At 33.1% G+C, this 23,204-nt stretch overlaps 1 protein-coding gene across 1 annotated transcript in view; it reads right to left on the bottom strand.

The window, feature by feature from the left end:
* The window catches only part of LOC136042040 (uncharacterized), a 73,683-nt gene that overhangs the window by 9,337 nt on the left and 41,142 nt on the right, over positions 1–23,204 (bottom strand). Inside the window, exons 6-8 of the mRNA XM_065726899.1 lie at positions 18,300–18,535; positions 2,713–2,888; positions 1,351–1,466 (exon numbers count right to left, since the gene is read on the bottom strand). Coding sequence (XP_065582971.1) covers positions 1,351–1,466; positions 2,713–2,888; positions 18,300–18,535 — 528 coding nt within the window. The remainder of the gene's footprint in view (positions 1–1,350; positions 1,467–2,712; positions 2,889–18,299; positions 18,536–23,204) is intronic.

Raw genomic sequence — 23,204 nt, 5'->3', positions numbered from 1 at the left:
TTTTGGGGTTGATACAGACCACCAGAGCCGGCGGGCGAGGGTTCTAAGTTATGCCCCTGGGGCATTTAAGGTTCTTATGAAAAGGATGGTTGTATAAACTTTGGAGGTTGTTCATTTGATTGAAATTGGAAGTTCCAGTTCCCTTTTAAGAGTCAAAAGTGATGGAGGTAGTTAAAATGGAACCTAAAACGAACAAAAATTACAATAAATAACAGGGTCAAACTCAAAACGAACAGAAATTCGCACGAGTAGGGCTCACAACCCCTATGCCTTCCCAATCCCAGAACATAATTTGCACTTTACTGAAAGAAATACAAATAAATATGCATTATCATTTTAATGTACATATGCTGATTTATATTGCTTAATATATTAATAATATTTGATTTATTAAAATTATAAAAGCAATAACATTAAAACAATTTGTTTTTAGTAAAGTGCAATTATATTCTCAAATATCAAAACAAGGACTGTAGGTTCCTAATCTTGGTTATGAAGTATATAGATTTTGGAAGATGGAATTCGGCCAGTCGTGGGCTAGAACTTATTAGAATCGGCTGACTAAATCTAGCGAAACTTTTTTTTAACTTCTAAGCCAAAGTGAAAGTTACCCTACATCCTAGCCTATTTGAACACAATTATTCTACTCCACAACACTTGCCTTAGATATCTCTTATCCATGGTAGAGTTTGTCTATGATTAAGATCCTTTGTTCTATCTTTAACATCCCATGTCGAAAATTAAGCAACATTGTCCAAGTTTAAGTTAAGCCTAATGTCTGTGTCTCTGATTAGACTCCATTGCCATCTACTAATACAAAATAATTTGTGGTGATATTTAGTTAAAATATAAAAAACAAATGACACATATATCGACAAAACAATAAAAATAAATTCCGTGGAAAACTATCTACTTTCTACTGAATTTCTGAAATTACTGAATTTTGATCCATTGCTGAAAATTTGGATAGTTACTTAATAGGTGAAATGCGAGGAGTGCTCGTGTTTCACTCGATAGACTTCAACAGATTTCATTCCAGTAAAACCTGTTTGCATCTCCAAATTTTGTTCCCATTCATTATAAAAGTAAAAACAAGGAGAAAACGCGTCTTTTTCCTATTTCTCTACTAATTTTCAGACTATTCACTTTAATCTGTTTTGCAATTTTAGGTTATTCCTTTTCACTTTGGCATTTTGACTTCAGTTGTCCACAGATTTTTTACATTTATAATCCATAAAAAAAAAAAAAAAAAAAAAAAAAAAAAAAAAAAAAAAAAAAAAAAAAAAAAAAAAAAAAAAAAAAAAAAAAAAAAAAAAAAAAAAAAAAAAAACAAGGAAGATCAAGACTTACAAGAATATTATCTGGTTTAATGTCGGCATGCACAATACTAGCCTTTTTCATTAGCTTCAGGGCAAGCAACAACTGCTGGGTGTAGGCCTTAACTGCTTTTATATGAAGACCAACACCTAAAAAAAAAAGCAAAAATAAACCTTTAAAAGTTGATAACAGATTGATGATATCAATATTTTGCAGGGGGGTATGTAGGATATTCGTATCACAATTAATAAGTAAGTGATTAGACGCTTGTCTGGGAAATGAAAACAAACATCAGCTGTATAAATATTGAACAAACACAACAGACGCAGTTCTTATGGGGAAAAAACTGTTTCTAGGGATAGTGGACGGCCAATGAGTATAAACCTAACCTTAGATCAAGGCCGTATTCAGAGGGTTAGGGGGTTTGAACCCCCCCCCCCAATGTTTGTCCGACTATAAAAAGTAAAAAATGAATATAAACAAATTTTAAATGCGTTTTAAAAGTTTTTTTGTCAACGCCCCCCCCCCCAAAAAAAAAAATCCTGGAAACAGCCCTGCCTTAGATAAACTAATTGTGACCCTTTATTGGATCAGAAGTCGGTAAACTGCTTAAAACTTTTTTTGCATGACTAATAGTTGTGTAGCGCAGGTCCCCATCTCATGATTATCTGCTTTCAGCAGGGGGTGCAGTGCGTAGTTGGGAGCAAATCATCAGGCGCACCCGAAGTCAGCTCTTTGGGGTACCTATACATTCAAGTAGGAAGGATGGGGAGCCTCCCTAAAGTGGATTAGTGCTAATTAGAGCAGTACAAGAAAGTTCACAGCAAGGGAAGTTTATTTTGTAAAACTGTAATTTTTTATGGCACATAAAAGGAACACAAAAAGGAAAAATGTATTGGAGTAAAGTTAGAATTCAATATTTTCGTGAAACTACGGAGACAGGTAGCTTGCGTTCAAGCTTGTCTCCAATTATAACTGGAAGGTTTGTCAGTCGGGTTCTGGATGGTTAAAAGTCATGCCATTAATTTCATTCAATCAGACGACAAAATTTTTTCGTTTAAAAACCTTTGAAAATTAATTGTAATAAACCCTATTGAAACAACCATTAATTTTAAGTATGAGCCCAAATTACTTTTTGGACAACAAAATAAGATTCGATGGGGGTTATGTGCAGACCTCTAAAACAAAATGATTAGATCTGAAAACTCTCAAGTCCAATTATACAACGATCTTTTTCTTTTGGTACCTGAACAGCGGTAGGCTTGTCACAAAAACACCTGCTTTACAAAAAACAAAATATACAATTGAAATAAGACGTTCCTCGTTGTTCTTTCCATTACACCACATTTTTTAAGTTTTGAAATTAAAATAAAGGAAAAATGTCAATTAATTTACCTTTGCCATATTTTTTCAAGACTTCTCTCAAATTCAAACTAAGGGGCTCCATAACCAAACACAAGTGCTGTTTGTGATAGAAGTTCCTCATTAGTCTTAAACAATGATATTTATCCTCTCGGTCCATCTCGTTCAACTTCTTCAGCATTTCCATTTCCTTTAGTCCAGTTTTATGCCTAAAAAAAAACATAAAGCTAATCACAACATAACACATTCCAACCACTTGAATTTACTACCTTATGACTTCAGCCACGGATAATATAAATTGTCTTAGTTCAAGACCCAATAGATTCGTAATTCTACAGAAGCAAGTAATTTTATAAAGTTAATCTAACACAAAAAATTACCAACACTTCAATTAGCTGGCTAATAATTTTAACCGTGAAAAATTTATATACAGTCCTATTTCAACTAAAAAGGTCGTGAAGGAAAATAATTTTTAATATTACAGAAGAAGGAAAACAAAGTTTTGATCTAGCAGAAAAAATATAAATATGCAATGCAATACACCAACGCTTGTAGCAAATAATATGTAAAATACCGATTCGTCGTTTTAAGAATCGCCTCTCCTCTTTTTTTTTCTTTTACGAACATATTTTTTTTTTAATTAACTTGAAAATATTTTGAACTATTTATACTTCAGAATTTAAACTGAAAGCTAGGTGTCGACCCCCCTCTGTATATAGAATGAAATCGGTTTGTCTGAAGTTGCGATCCTGCTCCTTACCTCCAATAAAAAAAAAAAAAAAAATTAATAAAATAAATAAATAAATAAATATAAAAAAAAACTTGTTTTATAGATTATTTCTGATCATATTTTCAGATCATGCCACGAGATCTCCCCCCGTCATAACAACATCCCAAATAAACTTGACTCCCGATGGAAAATTCTTCCCGTCAGAAATGCCATCTTCCCTCGCAAAATTTTCCTCCCGTAGTTGTGGGCATCAAGCCATTGCTAATTGCAGAAAAAGCCAAGATAAATAGTCCGATTGCATGAGAGGCGAATCTGGCTTAGGCCCTTATTAGGATTGTATAAAAATGATGTCAGTTCATTTGTTAATAGATAAGTCTATCTATCAATTTCAAAATTGCACATTTTTGTGGATAGGGGCTTGCAATCCCTACAGTAGAGTTCTCTGATATGCTGAACCTGATGGTGTGGTTTTCTTAAACATCGCTTGAATTTTTGGGGTGTTTTTCGAAAGTCAAACAATTTTTTTCAAGGTCGTGGCTTTTGATTGGCAACACTATAATTAATTGATTTTATACTTCTTATATATTTGATGCATTAACTGTCATTAGAATTCCTTTTTAAGAATTTCTATTACTGCTAGGCCAAGCCGTTCCTTACTTACGGTTTGGCCACGAACTGTTCGAAAAACTGACTTTTGGACTCAAATAGATGGATATAAAACAATCTTATATCTTCTATTTTAATTTCATAAGAATGGAAGTGGGTTTTTATCATGTCCCTCGATTTAAGTAGACTGATTTAGTGAGTGCCATTTTAGCCACATCTTTGCTTAAATTTAGTTACATTTTATCTGAAACCATTTTTAAATTATTGTATTCCCACTTCATTTTTTAGATTATGTCAATTAAGAATCCATATCAATTAGTAGTTGTCATTAGTCAGTTAAGCAGTAAAAAAAAAATGTCTATTAGTAGTTGGATCGTTTCTAATTTTAGTTGAACACCAACACCGCATATACTTCCTGTTTTACGGGCTTGTTGGTGGTACCTCAATACTTATGCTATTTTCATGACTAATTGGGTTATTATTTAGGCCGTATTCAGAGGATACGGGGTTCGAAACCCCCCAAAGTTTCTGTCTGACTAGTAGACACATAACAAAAATGCATCAAAACAAGTTTTGATGCGTTTTGGAAGTTTTTTTAACTCCCCTTCCCTCCACCCCCCCCAGAAAAATACCTCACGAACAAGGCCACGATGTTGCTACAATACCTGACAATAATGCTTTGACCAGTACCATTGCAGCTAAAAAACAGATTTAAATCATTACTACAGAGCGACTCGAACTTCAATCCTAACTAACTTCAACTTTAGTTTTTTCTTTTTTTTTCTTTTTTTTATGCACTACTTAATCCTCGGAAATACCAAAAGGTACCAAGACATAAACATATAAAATAAAGAATGCAGCAAGATTCTGCATGAGCGTAAATGCATTGTTCTTTTTTGTTTTGGGAGGGGAGGATTTCAACAAATACAAAGGTCGAGTCCGAAGAGTCCCTAGAATCGTTATCAACAGCCTTTGTATGACAGTTTAATTTAATCAAATCGATAGTTAGATTACCCGAAATTGATATCGCTTGTTCCGACTGTGGAATTCGATTTCACTTGAAAGTTATAAAATCTGGCTCTTTTCTGGTATTTGATATTACCGTTCTTCTTAGCAAGATTGTCGATATCGGATCGCTAGAAATTTTGGAAATATAGAGCAGAACTGATTTTAACACACCACTTTTCTTCACTATCAAAAAGTTGGCTAAAATTTAATTGCCTTTAGCATAATAAATTGTTAGTTTTCATTTCTGTTGATAATCCAACACTCCAAATTGAGGATATAAATTATCAAGTAAAAGAAGGCAAACGCAAGACAAACTTCGACTAATGACATTTTTATTTGGAACGAACGGAAAAGGCCTTAAAGTGTATATTCAATGTTCTTAAAGTATGTGTAGTGTACGTTTAATTTTTGTTATGCTATTTTTCTGCTTTCCTATGGTTTTGATAAATCGACGAAACACTACAATTTTGTTATTATTTTCGCAACTTACAGCTGATGATGTGTCACAAATCTCTTGTTTCAGTGAGATCATTTAGCTCAAGAATTAAGAACAAATTAGAACACAGGTATGCAAATTATGAAATATTTTACTTATTTCATTCAATAGAACGTTTTCTTGTGGACGAGAGAGCATATAAAAATAATGAAATGATACAATTTAACTAATTACATAATTTTCAATGTAAAGTAATGTAGTGTAATGTAATGTAATAACTCAATTGCATAATGCAATAATTTCTTTTCACACAATAATACAAAAATTTAATAGTTTCATCAAAGCGAAATATACGTGTAATTCTTGAAATTCCAAAAAACTACCATGAAATTTATGATTTCAACTTGTTCCCTCGTTAACTATTTTTCGACACTAAATAATTCAAACTTCTATCCAATTAGCCAACGAGCTTAATTTTTTGAACAGGTGGAGAATCTATTTGCTTAAAAGCATTGATCATTCAACTAAGTGATAATACAAATTAGAGCCTAGGCTTAAGAGAGAAAGGTAATTTCGGCAAGCAACATAAAATGCTCAGAAAAGCACTCATCTTCAATGAATAACCAACGGTCCTCGTCGTGTGGCACCAGATGTGTGGCACCTGTACTGGTAGCTTCCTTTGTCTGGTCACAATTCAGGTGCCGCTCTAACCGACACTATAAATCAAAGGAATTAAAAACAAGAGACAAATGTAGGAATTTATACAAATTAAATACAGCAATTATTGTTAGTTAAAATCTAGACCATGAAAAGAAGGGGAGGAAGTTATACTAGAGTATCAAGGATATCAAAATGCGAACTTGCCCCCCTTCCTGAAACCATCTTAAAACCGTTCACAAGGATGTATCGAGGGGGGTTAGGGGTTTGCCCCACCCCTGAAATTTTTGTCCGACTCGTAAAAACGCGGCAACATACATATAAACAAATTTCGATTTATTTTTTAAGCCATTTCTGTACCCACCCACCCCCCAAAAAAAAGAAAGAAAATACGGATACAACCTTGTCTATCCATACATGAAAACCGCAATTTTCTCTATCAATTGTTTCTAAATTATGAAGTTGTCGGATAGTACAATATTTTCGTCAGTGTTGCGTCAAAATAAATAAGCAGAACTAATAGTTTAAATTTAAGAAAGCTTCACAAAAAAATCAACATTGACAATCTATCGATTTACAAAGACAACTTTATATCCTTATGCAGTTTGCAGTGAAAAACAATATAACTGTATATGGAGGTACTTTGTTTAAGAATTGGACTCTTAATTTTTGCTAATTTTCAACATATATATAGGGTATGTAGGATTATACTTATCCAGTCGATATAATCGGATTTCATTTTTATTGTTCTTGCTACTTTTAAGGCCCACTGAAGAGACTGAAGGCTCAAAATAAAAAAAAGACAATTGCTGCAGCGGGGATCGACGCCCTTAGCTTCGTATTACCAAGCAACACACTAATCCACTGTCCTACCACAAGGTTAGATTTACAAGTAATGACACCTAGGTCAGATTCTTATTTAGAACAATTTCTCCATGACAGAAATTATTTGGGAGTCCAAAATACACATATCTTTAAATTATGATTTTTTTAAAACTAAGTTTTAATATCTTAACTAAATATAATATTACACTTTAGCACCTGAAACAGTTTTTAATTTGAAATCAAGCGCATTTTTTTTGTTTTGATAATATTATCTTAATGTACCCACTTCTAGAACGACATAATTATTCCAGCCATAACTCAAATAACTCAAAAACAAGTGGTGGTAGCGTAAAAAAGTGGTGGCATAATTCAAAAAGTGATGGCAAGGGTGGTGGTGGCAACATTATTATTATAGCAATTAGTTTGTACACTGTTTTAAAAATGTTATGACATATCTTTTCATGATTGTCAACGTCTCATACTTTAATTCTAATTAGTAAAACTAATTTACCGTAAAATGAATTAACACTCAAAAGTAAGGCCTAATGAACAAGTAAACAAACAATAAAAATAAAATCAAATAAAGAGAGAATGAATCATGTCTTATTTTAGGAGCCACTACTTTAAAGGTAAATTAACTTCATTAAAGATAACCAGTAAAAGATACTAATGAAAAAAAAAAAATAATTGAAAACCGAAAGGGGGCCAATTTTAATCCCAGTACAAAAATCACTATTCACTAATGAACTGGGATAGATGCCAAAGTAAGATTAATGAAATAAACTTTTTGACATTTCCATAAAAAGGGTGATTTATATTTCATTAACTTTTCTTGACTTTCGTACGAAAGAAAATAATGAGATTGATGAAAGATAAAAATATTGTGTAACAATTAAGTCAGATCGCCAGTCATAAGCATATGTCATATACATAAGCATATGTATATATATTATTTGTGTGTGTATGTATATATGTACATTATACATAATAATTATTGTTATTATATGTATATAGTTATTGTCAATATTATTAATTACTTTTAGTTCTTCTTTATTTGTGCTAGGATCTTTTTAACCATGAGTGAAATTTTTTATTGGTTTCCTCAATTTTTTCTTCCTTTTACTTCACTGAAATAGAGAGTTTTCGCTAATTTTCACTGTTTCGCTGTTTTCTTTTTTTGTTTATTTATGTTTTTTTTTACCATAAAGCCAAACATTTGCCCAGGTTTTACTTTGATAACTATCTTCTGGAAAGTTCTTGAACTACATAATTTTTGCTTTTTCACACGATGGAAAAACAGCTTGATTTTTGTCGTTAATTAAACAATTCTAAATAAAGAAAGCGTCAATCTAAGGGTTAAACATTTTTTTTTTTTCGTCTTATACATTTTCGACTGCATTTTCTTAACAATAATATTTAGAATTTAGGTCATTAGACTAGCGATGTGTTTTATTAATTTTTTAAGGAGTATTCAGCCAAAACCAAAGTTAAGACTAGGGCTTATATGAAAACAAATTTGTCGAGCAAGGGACAACTAAATAAGAAAAAATAAATTAAACTGAACGCCATATCCGTAAAAGTCATTCTATTTTTTCATTATTATAAAAATCCGCATAACTAATAACATGAATGCGCATGGAAAAGTTCATAATAAACCCAGAAAACCCTCAGATAAGCCATCACATCAAAAACATCCTAAACAATGTTCAGAGGCGCAGCAATTTATCTCTGAGTTTCCAACAATCAACTGATCACGATTCAGCTTTCTCAAACCTTAACTGTCTGTAAACCTTATCTGTCTGGTTTATATAACAAATTCTACCAACGAAACTTTGCCTAGATTTTCATATTTTATCAATTTAGGGATATTTGTTTTACATTGGAAATGACGAGTTTAGTCCTTAATGACTAGTCTTGGTAACGAGGTTAAACCTTATATACCAATCAATTTATGAGGAGAGGATAAACCCTCCCCACTAGAAACTTACGTAAAAAAAAAGAAGTTTAAATGTGGAGAATTTAAACATTTGGGCCAAAATTCTTTTCCGGTCAAGTATCAGACCCCCCCCCCCCTCCCAAAAAATGGCATTCCTAAAAGTCTTTCCTGTAGACAGCTGTGATTGCACATTCCCTGGAAGAAGTAGAAGCTAACAGAAGTTGTTTCTGCAGTCGTAACTTCATTTGAGCCTGACACTCTATCCGTACCAGCAGAAGATTAAAACATCCTCATCCCGTATATCTAGAGCGCACTTTTTACTGCCAAATATGGTCATTAAGATCCAGTCATATTTCCCAAAAATAAAAGGGTGTACCTCCCAATCTAAGAAATAAAAATTTACAAAGGCAAACAATTTCTCAAATGATCTTTAATAGAGTAGTCAGATTCCCAGAGGTGGTATAGGAGAGCAGCTTAAATCGGGATAGCTTAAAGCAGCTTATATCGGAATATTGAAGTCTTCCAGGTTCAAAGGTTATCAAACATAACTTTGTGCACTAGATTTCGATCTGAACCCAATTATTTTGCTAAAAACTGAATTTTTTATTTTCCTTGATCAAATAAGGCATAGTACTCGTTACCAACATTTTCACTAGCAATCTAATAGACATTCTGTGTATCAACAGATCACAAACATCCTTCAGCGTTATTAACTCAACTGTAGTTTTGACAATTTTTTATTAGATTAGTAGATGGTTCCCTGATAATATTGGGCTATTGAAAGCTACATGGCAATACTGTTAATATTAAAATTATAATTTTTTTGAATTCTCAGCGTATGGAATTTAGAATAGTACCTACTTCTTAAGTTTTAGTGGGCTGGAAATCACATTAGGCTTATCTAAAATTAAAATTACGTTTTACAGCCAGGTGGTAGGTAAATTACCTTAATTAAGAAGGTTGTCTAATTTCAATATCATTTACAAAACAAACAAAAATTAACACGTACCAGATCCACTCCAAATACCAGAGCATGATACAAAGTAGGAAGAGGTGACTAAATCCTCGAAACACGAAGAAAATCGTTTCATTTCAGAAGAGGTTAAAAACTTAATTCAGCAGTATCTACCCCGCAACTCTAACCGAAAATACTCGACATTTAACTCCTTTCTTTAAATGTAGAAAATAATTTTAAATTTAATTTCTAATTTTACCAATTTTAAAACCATAGAAATAATTATTAAAATCATTCTTAAAAAAGCCCCTTAAAACTATTTTTGATTGCCCCAACTGACAAGTTCCCTATTTTGACCTTCTATAAGCCAGAGAACCCCCCCCACCCAAAAAAAAATCGATTTAACACAAAATTCTAAAGTTCTGCTTTCTTACTCCCAAAGAATAATGATAATGTGAGATACGTCCTTTTTCTGGGGGCATGACGAAGTGTTAACTTCTCAGGAGTAACTAAATAAAAGGAAATACGCTATATTCTTAGCCTAGAGTCACCTGCCGAAATTACCTGTCAACTATCAGCCGGCTACTGATGATGCCATGAAAATGCTAGAAGAATATCTGAAATGACAGATAAATTAAAAGTAACAAAACAATAAAAGGAGCCAGTAAGGATATTAATTAAAGAAGTTGCAGTCAGTTCTTCAAAGATTTCAGGACTGAAAGTTTGATCCTAGAAAATACCCTAACCCTCCCCGATCAAGAGCATAGATTTTAAATAGATTATTATTTTTGATAAATTAAACATTTATTTATGCTACAATTATTTAAAAGTATAACGATTTCAGAGTTAAGATTTAAAATTAAAATACGCAAAACTGGAGTTTATGAAAATTGTTTATTATATATTTGAACTTGCGTATAAAGTTGCGCTTATAGGCCAATTAACTTTCAGGTTATATTTTTATATAACGATTCAAAACCCCGCATTTATGGTGAAAAATGACTTTAAAAAGATATATTTGTTAAAGCTGGATGTGGAACCCAACTCCTATTTTGTAACAGAAATCAGTAAATTATAAATTAGACAGAAACAAATTATAGACTCGGAGTAAAATTATTCTTTAGATGCTCAAAAAAAATTGTCTTAATATTTAATATAAGGAAAGCAAGTAAACTGACAATGCCGAAAATTTAGAAATTCAGTAAGATTGATGTGATCCATAAAGGTTGCAAATGATATTCTCATACTTTTTAGATAATATCCCAAGACTGTCAGCTAAGGTGTCCTCAAGGGAAGAATCAAAGTAGGATTGATCATACTTCTCCATACTGAGCCTCCCTTTGAGAATAGCTTACAAACAGGTTTTGAAAATGACCTTAGAACCGTAAAACTACCTTCACGTGTAATATATGGACAAAAAATTGAATATACTCAGTTATCTTACAACAGTTTTCATTGCACTCATTTTGTTGTGTCTTCCTTCTATGCTCGTTTATTTTTTTTTTATTATTTTTACTATTTTATTTTTCATTTTTAAGTGTCGACATTCCATATTGAGCCATTGCACGTTTTTTAGTCAATAAAAAACTTAGATTTGAATAAAATCATACAAAACAATCTTATAAAAAATACCGTTTTCTGGATTAAAAAATATGGAATATATATAAAAAAAAATTGAAAGAGGAGGAATTTAGCATATAGATGAAAAAATTATATGAAAAACGAATAAAAACATTCTTTTCCACATTAGCAGCAGTACAAAACCAAATTGAATTGCTAATCATAGAAAGGTGTCATATCTTATGCAAAAATGCATTGCAAAGTAAATTTAGTTTTCTATTCTGTTTCAAGGGATAAACATATAGGTGAAACGGTAAGAAATATTACTGCATATTCGGGATTTGTCTCTCAGTTCAGAGCTTGGCTTACTGCTAAAAGGGAACATGTGCAAAAGTGAGTTATATGTGAATTTGAGAGAGAGGGTTAAATATTTCGAGAGGACCAGGACACAACTTCAAAACACTTAGAATATATATATAATACAGTGGATGTCCGAAATTGGTGAATATCGATATTCACTGGTGAATATCCGAAATACTTTTTCTTCTTCTTGGATTTATCAGCACTGCCAGTCAACTTTTTCAGTTTTACGAAAGGTTTCATGGTAACAGGTTAGGTTGTTAACCTATTTCTAAGATTTATAACCTAATTTAACCTAACCAATCCTACCTTTAACTTTTACCATCAAGGCTTGTATAAAACTGAAAAAGCCGATTCGCAAAGCTAATTGAATCTAAGCAGAGAAGAAGGAATTCCGTATATATATATATATATATATATATATATATATATATATATATATATATATATATATATATATATATATATATATATATATATATTATACAAGAAATAATAGGAAAATGATAAAACGTACATCCCTAAGCCATTTCTTTTTCAATAGCTTTTTGGATTGAATAATCTTAAGAGCTTCAATATCTAGAGTATAACTTGGGAAATTCTGTGATTTCAAGCATGTACAGATATTGATTTTTGTCATGAAAAATTAGAACTATTCGAAATATTCACTTTTGACTGTTAGCGACTAAATTATTCCCAGGATTATTGATTTTTACATACAAAAAAGCATTTCAAAAATTCTAATAATTCTATAATAAAGCTTATGAATAATTACAAACTTTACAAGAATTTGAACAGATCATACGGTATGAGCTCTAGCAAAATTCTAAGAATCAATAGATCGATTTAAAAGGAAAAATCAGAGGCTTAATGCCGGTCAGGATTTAAAATAAGAGCTCTGAGACACGAGGTCCTTCTAAATATCAAAATTCATTACGATCCGACCACCCACTCATAAGTTAAAAGTACCTCATTCTTTCTAATTTTTCTTCTCCCTTCAGCCCCCCAGATGGTCTAATCGGGGAAAACGACTTTATCAAGTCAATTTGTGCAGGTCCCTGACACGCCTGCCAATTTTCATCGTCCTAGCACGTCCAGAAGCACCAAACTCGCCAAAGCACTTGATCCCCCTAACTCCCCCAAAGAGATCGGATCCAGTCCGGTTACGTTAACCACGTATCTACGACATTTACTTATTCTACCCATCAAGTTTCATCCCGATCTCTTCACTCTAAGCGTTTTCCAAGATTTCCGGTCCCCCTCTCCAACACCCCCAAAGAGAGCCGATCCGTTCCAATTATGCCAATCACGTATCTAAAACTTGTGCTTATTCTTCCCATCAAGTTTCATCCCGATCTCTCCACTCTTAGCGTTTTCCAAGATTTCTGTTTCCCCCTCCAACCCCCTACGTCCTCGGATCCGATTCGAATTGGAGATGGAGTATCTCAGACAAAATATTTCTATATATCAAGTTTCGTTAAATCCGATCACCCATCCGTAGGATAAAGACACCTCAATTTTCATGTTTTCCAACATTTCCGGTTTCCCCCTCCAATTCCCCCAATGTCACCAGATCTGGTTGGTATTTAGAATAAAGGCTCTGAAGCACAAGATCCTTCCAAATATCACATTTCGTTAAGATCTGATCTCCGGTTCGTAAGTTAAAAATACTTCATTTTTTCTATTTTTCCGAATTACCCCCCCCCCTCAACTAGCCCAAAGAGATCGGACCCGGTCTGGCTATGTCAGCCACGTATCTTGGACTTGTGCTTATTCTTCCCGCCAAGTTTTATCCTGATCTCTCCACTCTAAACCTTTTCCAAGATTTTCGGTCCCCCTCCCCAACTCCCCCCAATAACACTGGATCCGGTCGGGATTTAAAATAAGAGATCTGAGTTATGAGATCCTTCTAAATATGAAATTTCATTAAGATCCAATCACTCCTTCGTAAATTAAAAATACCTCATTTTTTCTGTTTTTTTTTCTCAGAATTAACCCTCCCCCAAAGATAGTAGATCTGTTCCGGTTATGTCAATCACGTATCAAGGAGTTGTGCTTATTTTTCCCACAAAGTTTCATCCCGATCCCTCCACTCTAAGCCTTTTCCAAGATTTTAGGTTTCCTCCTCCAACTACCCCAAGCGTCACTGGATCCGGTCGGGAGTTAAAATAAGAGCTCTGAGATACATTTTCCTTCAAAATATCAGATTTTATTAAGATCCGATCATCCGTTTGTAAGTTAAAAATACCTCATTTTTCTAATTTTTTTCCGAATTAACCATCCCCCCACTCCCCCAGATAGTCGAATCAGGGAAATGACTATTTTTAATTTAATCTGGCCTGATCCTTGATACGCCTGTCAAATTTCATCGTCCTAGCTTATCTGGAAGTGCCTAAACCAGCAAAACCAGGACAGACAGACCGACAAAATTTGCGATCGCTATATGTCACTTGGTTAATTTCATGTGCCATAAAAACGTGTTACGTTCCCATTCAAAGTGACAGCCTACTTATTGCAATGAAAAGCCTACTTTTGCTGTTGAGGCCCCACTCATAGCAGCAGATAGGTCCACCCGAAGGAGCAAAGTTGCTATGCTCTCTACGCCACATACCATGTGCCAGGATTCTCAAGTCAAGCAAGACAAGTCAACCATCGTTTTTCGGAATATACGCCCGATGGTGGACTTCGGGTTCGAACCTCCTGCGAATCGTGACTGCCGCAATTGCTGCTATAATTTCTTAAATTTTTCACTAAGTAATTTGGCTATTCTTAGCTGTTTATAATCTCTATTACCCTCCCTTTAATTTTTGCTCCCACTAAAAAAAGAATCCCCATATACCTGCCTTCTTCATTATATTCATAAATGTGTGAAAAATGACCCTTCTCTTCTGCTGAAAAGCTTACATAAGGTTAGGTATCCTAAACCACACTAATAGAATTTGTCATAAGTTAGAAAAAAATGACTGCAATTAATAAAAATCAGAAGAATTAACTTAAATTACTAAGTTCCATATATTTAACATTCAAAATTCTAAAGTGTCCCTGCAACTACCAGTCCAACTCTCAACGAGGTTACAAAATACCCTTTGTTTCTCCTTTTATTGATCCTAATCTTGAAGAAATGCCCAATTTTAAATGTTCGTATGACCTCGAAAAGATTGCAACAGGAAGGAAAAGATAAGCAGGAAACGCATCCAAAAACTTTTAATTTCACATTCTCCTTAAGGCACTTGACATTTTTATCACTTTACATTTTCCCCTTAACACTCGCTATTTTTTCTTGGTTGCAACGAAAGAGAGGGGGGAAAGCTTAATATGACAAGAGATGAAATAATGTGACAGGAAGATATTAAAATTAGGATGTCAAAATAGGTGTATTTATGGTACAATAACAAACAAAAAGGTTTGAAAAATTACGAAATTATGTGCTGGCTGGTAGTAATTTTTCCTATGCATAAGGCGGGGCCAAAGCCTCACATACAGGCTCTTTTTTTTCCATTTTTGTTTTGTTATATCCCTTTTGCAATAAAATATGCATTTTGCAACATATTTTCAGTTTTAATTCAAACCCAGAACTTTGCCTGGTATTTTAGATATGAAACATAGAAAAAAAAAACAACAACAAAGAAACAGTTAATAAAATCTGACGTTATGACTGGGAACAAAAAAAAAAAAAAAAAAAAAATAACAGCAGAAATTTGAATGAGCTTAAAAATTTTCAGTTTCTCTGAATGAAGTCCCTCAAACCACTATCAATATTTGGAAATTCGACCTCTCCTTAAACATGGGGCTATCCTTTTTCGATTATGTCCGTTTTCTTATAAAGAACTAATTTAAATAAATATAAGTCTTATATTTAGACAAAATACAGAGTTGGTCAACAAAGCAACCGTCGTCATCATAACAAGGCCAAATAAAATACAATTAACAGCGGGAGCATTTGATCCTTAGCAATTATAATTAATTGTTCATAAATTGTACATAACTAGCATGAAGCACAAGTGTTTAAATATCTAAGTTAGAAATAATTATTGATAATTATTTAATTGCATAGATTAAATAACATTCAACTATTTCGCTATTTAAATAACAAAAGTTTAAGATTCTGAGTGATACTAAAACCTAAAAAAAAAAAAAACAGAAATGAAGTTAGGTATACATTAAGCTCAAAACGAAGGTAGCATTAGAAGTAAAAATGTTGGATGCAGTGAAAATGTCGAAAGTAGAATAGTCAAAGGCTCTAGCTGTTTTCTCACAGCTGAAACAGTTTGAAAAAATAGGAAGACAAGTCTGCGAACCAAGATTAAAACATGAGATCCAACAGTGGTGACAGTGGTACAATATGGTCCTGAAATATGGAGTAGGATTCCAAAAGATGGAAGAGGATATATATATATATATATATATATATATATATATATATATATATATATATATATATATATATATATATATATATATATATATATCATGAAAAGAGAAATCACCAATGCAACAGCACAAACACATAAAAAAAAAAAAAAAAAAAAACAGACAGAAGGAGAAAAGGAAGACTGTTTTCCTAAATTAGTGATTAATATAGACCAGCACTTGAATGAGGCCTTAACCCTACTCATCCATACAATCACATAGGTCAAACAGCATAGCCAAACACAATCAACCATAAAGAATAATCCATGGACAGGCAGTCATGTCGTCAATAAGTATAAGTCGTCATTTACCAAACAATAGAAAAAATAATAAAGACAAATAATTCAGAGGCAACAACCCAACACAAGGGCTTATCAGGATAATACACTGGCCTATAGGGTTTCGCCACTTTAAGTCTCAGCAGGTTGACTCAAGAATTTAAAATTGACATAGGACCATTTGATTGCCTGGAATGAGAGGTAAACAAGGGGTGCTTACCTATGTTCTTAGGCAGGTTGAACCAAGAATCTAGAATTGAAACATGATATATATATATATATATATATATATATATATATATATATATATATATATATATATATATATATATATATATATATATATATATAAAATAAATATATAATATATATATATATATATAAATTTGGCCCATATTTTGACTTTAGACGCTTGTTTGCCTCTGATTCTAGGCGAAATTAATGGTCTCATGTTCAATTCTAGATTTTTGGTTCAACCTGCCAAAGAACACAGGTAAGCACCCCTTGTTTACCTCGCATCCCAGGCAATCAATGGTCCTATGTCAATTTTAAATTCTTGAGTCAACCTGTTGAGACTCTTGGCAGGCATTTAAATCCATTTTTCAGAATAAGTTCAATTTTCCATTATATTTGCCACTATTTCTCTGTCACTCATTATTTAATTTGGTCTGTATCAAAGCGAATGCGAACGTCAACTTGTGTTGTTTTTGGTCAATCAAGCGATTGCACGCGTCTATCTCAGTTTAACTCGAGGCGAAGCTAAGGCGCTCCTATTGGAGTAGAATTACACTAGCAATTATAATGGGTGATTTTCCATTAGAATTGCAAATCCGAGCGTGATTAACAGTGAAGCCTATGAAAGAACCTCAACAGGCTTTTCTTCTCACTCAAATGGACTATCTGTCTTGGCTTTTTCTACAATTAGCCATGGCTTGATGCCCACGACTATTTCATTTCAATACATTTATCATTTATGATAAATACACACCAAGTATTTATCGTGGTGTGATAATACACACCACGTATATAGTATATACATATTTATGCGATTAAGTAATAACGCACACCACAATTTAAAATACACCAAAATGCTACCATTAAGAGTGAGTTAGGTGAGTGGTAATATAGTTCTCCTCTGGCTTAATACAAAAAAGAAAGAAGAAGACCTTCCTGGAAGAAACAGGAAAATATCAAGCCATACAATATACCTAACCCTCCCATACCATCCTTTTGTTTGAAATGGCTTCCAAGGAGTAAATAAAAAAATCACAAAAAAGAGATAACAAGATGAATGTTTGATTTCCATAAGAGTGTGATAAATCATCATCTTTTGCTGAGAATATTAGATCAACCCACACGAGTCTAAAACGATTGAATCCTGGATCAAAATAGTCTTATCTTCCCCTATTTCGAAACCTATCCCATCTGCTCTCTGTTCATGTCATAAAGGAAGAAAACTGCTTAATAGTAATCTTTTAAACATTAGTTAGAAAGAGAAAGAAAAGGCTTGGGAAAACTCTTTCAGCTTGATAATTTTATATATTCTTCACATAATATTAGATTGATTGGATTGAAAATCTTCTCTAAAGTAGAAAAGAAAATTGATTGTGCAATAGAAAGTCATATACGTTGAACACAGAGGAGAACAAGGGTTATACTCAAGGATTTGTCGAGCAAACCTGTAGCCATTCCCTACCTGTGACAATTCAAAAAAAAACAGGCTTAGTTCTATTTTTAATAGTACCCCCTTTCAGTTTGTGACACAACAAAGAATACCTATAAAATGGAAAGAGAAGAGGGCGAGAATAGTAGAAGCATGGGAAGAGGCAAGAAACAAATGAAAAGAATGCAAAACTTACATTATTTCATTATTTCTAATGATCTTTATTGCAACCTCCTCGTTGCTTCTAGCTGTGTCTCTAGCTCTGACGACATTACTAAAAACCCCTTGACCCGTATAGCCATAGACAGAGTAGCGACCATCCAGCACCTCCCCAATGCGGACACGGTAGTATCCTTCAGAATCGTCCCAGTTGTCTGTTAAGTGAACATTTCCTTCCTGAATCTTCCTCCTCGGTTCTATACCACTTGGACTCTATAAAATTCAATATTTGGTAAACGCATTGTAGAAAATAGAAATAGAAAGAAAATGAAATAGAAAAGCAGAGAAAGAAAATAGAAAGTAGAAAATAGAAACAGAACGCTCTCTGAACACAAGAAATGAAAGTCCTAAATAGATACAAAACATTAAGTAAAATACTTATTTCTACTCAAAATGTACGACACAAGAGACAAAACCGATATCTAAGGAGGAATCACTCAATATAACAAATGCCAGAGAAACTCCAGACATTTTCTTGACAAAAACAATTTATTCTGAATACCAGGCACTTAGAGTCGAAACAACTGAATTCTTAAACAACCTGAAAATCTTATACCTGCATCGGGCCTTTTTCAGTCCAAAAATGTTCTTGTCAACTCGGAATTAATTTTATTTCACAAATAGATCTTTTTTTTTTTAGCAATAAAGAAAATTGTGCAAACTTAGTTGATCTCAGAGTACATAATATACAGATTGTAAAATACCATACAAGTAAATAAAACAACTGCCTTTTTATTAAATGAAGGTTTTTTCTTGTACGGTTTGCTGCAAAACTTTGTTCAATGTTTGCACTTAATGTTACTCGGCCAACCCTCGGCTATTGTACCGACCAATTTTAGAGTATGCATGTCCCGTATGGGGCCCACAAGTCAATAACACTATTTACCTGAGTGACCAGCTTGAGTCAATACAAAAAAGAGCAGTCAAAGTTATATTGTGCGATGCTTTTACCGAATATAAGTTAGCGTTATCCACTTTACAAATTCCCTCTCTTCAAGAGCGTCGTCTCAGTTTGATTGTTGAATATGGCCAATATCTTCTCAGAAGTGATAAACACAGATCGATACTACCACCAGTTTTAGTGAAACATCGAAGTACTAGGTCAAAGAACATTGACAGATTAGCAACACCTCCATCACGCACATCGTTTTTCCAACTCATTCATCCCTTTCTTCGTATCAAAGTATAACAATTGTTGATTTAATCCTATTCGTCTTCTGATTTTTTCGTTGTTTGATTTAATCCCTTTTTTTGTAAGCACAAGCGCCATTTAGTTTTATGACTACGACAGATTGTGCAAATAAAACCGATTCTATTCTATTATATTGTGCGAACTTTTAGCTATTTTCACTAAAAACTGGGCAACCATATAAGGATCTGCCTTCATTCAAGTGTCAAACATAGCAATTATTTACTTTTTCAGGTTCTTCTCCTACCAAAATTTACCAAACTCTCTTAAGACTCAGTGCTCTCCAAACAGCATGGGTAACTTACAAGAGCGGACACTGGCGCTAGCGTCGGCAAAAAAAAGCAACCAATGCTGTCTAGCGTTTGCCGTCTCTTGGTATTTTTTAAGCCTTGAATTTGTTTTTCTGTCAGAAATCGAGATCAGATACTTATTACTGTACTGTTGCCACTTACATGGGAATAAATCATTTTTTTGTTATTATTAGACTGAGAAAAATCCAAAGAAACGCCAAACGCTAGATGCTTTTTTTGTCGACACTATCGCCAGTTTCTACACTTATAAGTTACGTATACCCTTTTCCATAAACCGCATTTATTGGGATTTTCCCAAGATAAAAATTCACTCCCCACACAAACTTCAAGAGAAGGATCGCGTCAGACCTACCTATTAGTCACTTCTATTTTCAGTCATAATATAAAGTATGTTTCTATGACACAGACGAACACAGGTGCAAAGAAAAAATTGGTCAGTCATGCACAGATACAGATCCAAACAAAGCCAAAATGAAGTGGCGAAGCCCAATTAAGATACGTGCGTACAGGTGTTTCACCTGACGAATTCAACGACGCTGGAAATCACAGAGAAAAAAAAGTAATTGGAAATTCGGTTGTATAAGCAAGTTCTAGCTATTCATAGTAGAATATAAGGGATATCCTCCCACGTTGCATTCTATTAAAGTAATGACCTGTTTTGTTACACATCCTGGGTTGTAACACCTATTCCATCTTCACTAACCAAATTCAAATGAATTCAAGGAAATTCAAATCAACTATAAAAAAATTGAAGGTTCTCATTGCTAAATTCTTGGTTTTTTTTTCATTGTTGCAACAACTGATTTTCACTGATGTGTAAACGACAGAAGGTTAATTCACTACAATTTAAAATTTTGAAATACTTTCTAGATGTACTTTCCTTTAAGTAACGGAACTAATCTTATGACATTTACTGTTAATATGACGGATGGGAGGGATTTAAGTTTGTTTGCCCTTTTATGAATGAAGATATATTCACCGCAAACGGAAGAATCCGTTAAAAGTTAATGATGAACATAATTCTATAAATATATTTTTAAATTACATCAATGTTTCATTTTTATAATAGCAGCTTTGATTGTAGATAATGATGAAGGTCTTCATACAGACAATTACAAGAGAGGAGGTCAGATTCTCACTAATTGGGTTAAAAGCAACTTTGGAAAGTTGTTCATACAGAAAACTGTGATAAGCGTCATCCAAGCCCTTGAATTAGGATTCAAAATTGGATTTCAAATTTGACCAACTATTGCCACCAAATAAGTTTCATAGCGACAACAATGTCTTTTAGACTCACTTAAAAGGGAATGAAAATTTTTAGGTAAAGCTTTTTTATCATCGCTCATTAATCGCACCCAGTAAAAAAAAAAAAAAAAAAAAAAAAAAAAAAAAAAAAAAAAAAAAAAAAAAAAAAAAAAAAAAAAAAAAAAAAAAAAAAAAAAAAAAAAAAAAAACACGGTAAAAAAAAGTTGATCAAAGTGAAGAAGCAATTATTGATAAACACCACCTACTTAAAGGATATCACGTATCAGAATAAATGATCACAATTTCGACCACTGATGACATAGACAGTTAAGATTCCAAGATAATAGCGAATTGGTTATTTATCCTCGGATTTTTTTGTTTCAACTTATTGACGCATTTTAATGTTAATGTTGTCAGTCGACGTTGATGTTAAATTAATGTTGCGTTCATGTTAATGTGTTAACATTGCTTAATGTTGTCGGTTATTTTTCAGCTGATGAACAAATATTAATGTTGTCAGTTAAAGTTGACGTTAATATTAAATTAATGTTTTGTCAATCTCAATGTGTTAATGTTGTCAGCTATTTTTCGGTTCATGGACGAGTTTTATTGTTAATTTTGTCAATTGATGTTGATGTTAAATTAACGTTTTGTTAATGTTGTCAGTTATTTTCAGCTCATGGACGAGGAAGATTACCAGAAAATTTAATGAGAGCATTTGTCAGATATATTATTCGTGCTGTGTATCCAGGCACACACATAGGGAAAATTTCCAGAATATTCCCCTATTTTTCACAACTCGCCTGTTTTAGTAGATTTTTTTTGTTTTTTTTTTCTGAGGTCATTCCTATATATGAACGTCATACCCTCCTTAGAAGCAATACACAATTGCAAACCAAGGAAGACATTTATTGGGGGGACATAATAGATAGTTTAATTAAAAGACTCTTAAGGTGATATAGCATCTTACCGGTTCACCCTATCTATCTATTATAAACCTTTGAAGTTTATGTGGCCAAACTATTTAGAATTAATTGTGCGGTCTTGCGATAACTTGTAGAGCTTGGATAAGAGGTATGAATAAATGACAAAACAAAGAGCCGACACCTACTTTCCCAGAAATCTTAAAAAACGCATTAAACTCGCATTTTGTGATGAGGATAAAAATATTCCGTTTTAATTCAATTTATATCTTCAGAAGGTGCGAATTTAGTTTTTTAGATTAAGTGGAGCAGAACTTTCCATTTAGAGTTCAGGACAGGGCAGTCCTTAATAATGTTCAAGTATTCCATCTAACGCTAAAAGTCAGCCGAAATAAATTTTCGTCTGAGCAATTTAACCGCTTACGGGTATTTTCTATGGTAACACCCACCCTGATCGAGAAGCTCGCCGACAAAAGTGGAGTAAAATTTCAGAAACTTTCCAGTCAAACCACGAATTCTCGACACATCTTGATGATGGCTAGTCCCCTTCGAGAATCTGCTTATGATCCCTTGGTCTTTGTGATGGTCATTCGACATTGAAAACCGCAAAATGGGTTTTAAGGTACAAAGCTACAAAACTTTTAATGTGCTTTTCGGGCTTGAGTCGTCAAGACACCAATGGATTCTATCCCTAAATAAAAAAAAGCCACAATTCACTTAAAAATGACAAAATTTACAAGTACAACTTTACTAGATGTTATGTTAACTAGATGTGAAAGAAGGCTTCACTAAAATAGTAATTACTCGAAAAAAAAGGGATTATTAACCTACTAGGTTCTATACAGTATGGATGATTTGCATGATTGTAGCAAGAATATTTAAACCTAATTTTTCTCGATTCAAATTAATCCGTGAATGATGGTTTCTTCCATCTTTATTTGACTAAGCTTTTCATAAGATAATCTAGGCAAGCCAATAGTTTACATTTCGCGAAGTTTTAGCGTTTAACAGTGGTCAGCTTTTAAATTTTACGCTAACAGGGGAACTGCATAAAAATTAGAATTGAATCTAAAGCAGAATTTATTGAATTGAATCTATCAGAATAGAATTGAATCTACTGAATCTAAATCAAAACAGAAAATTGCTAGTCCAACCATTGCTAAGTAATTTCTCGGAAGCCAATTTGACCAAGTCAGTTCTAAAAACACTGAAGA

The sequence above is a fragment of the Artemia franciscana genome, unplaced genomic scaffold (assembly GCF_032884065.1).
Source record: "Artemia franciscana unplaced genomic scaffold, ASM3288406v1 PGA_scaffold_58, whole genome shotgun sequence".
Classification (NCBI taxonomy): Eukaryota; Metazoa; Arthropoda; class Branchiopoda; order Anostraca; family Artemiidae; genus Artemia; species Artemia franciscana.
The sequence above is the reverse complement of the archived record's forward strand: the minus strand, read 5'-3'. Positions and strand labels throughout refer to the sequence as shown.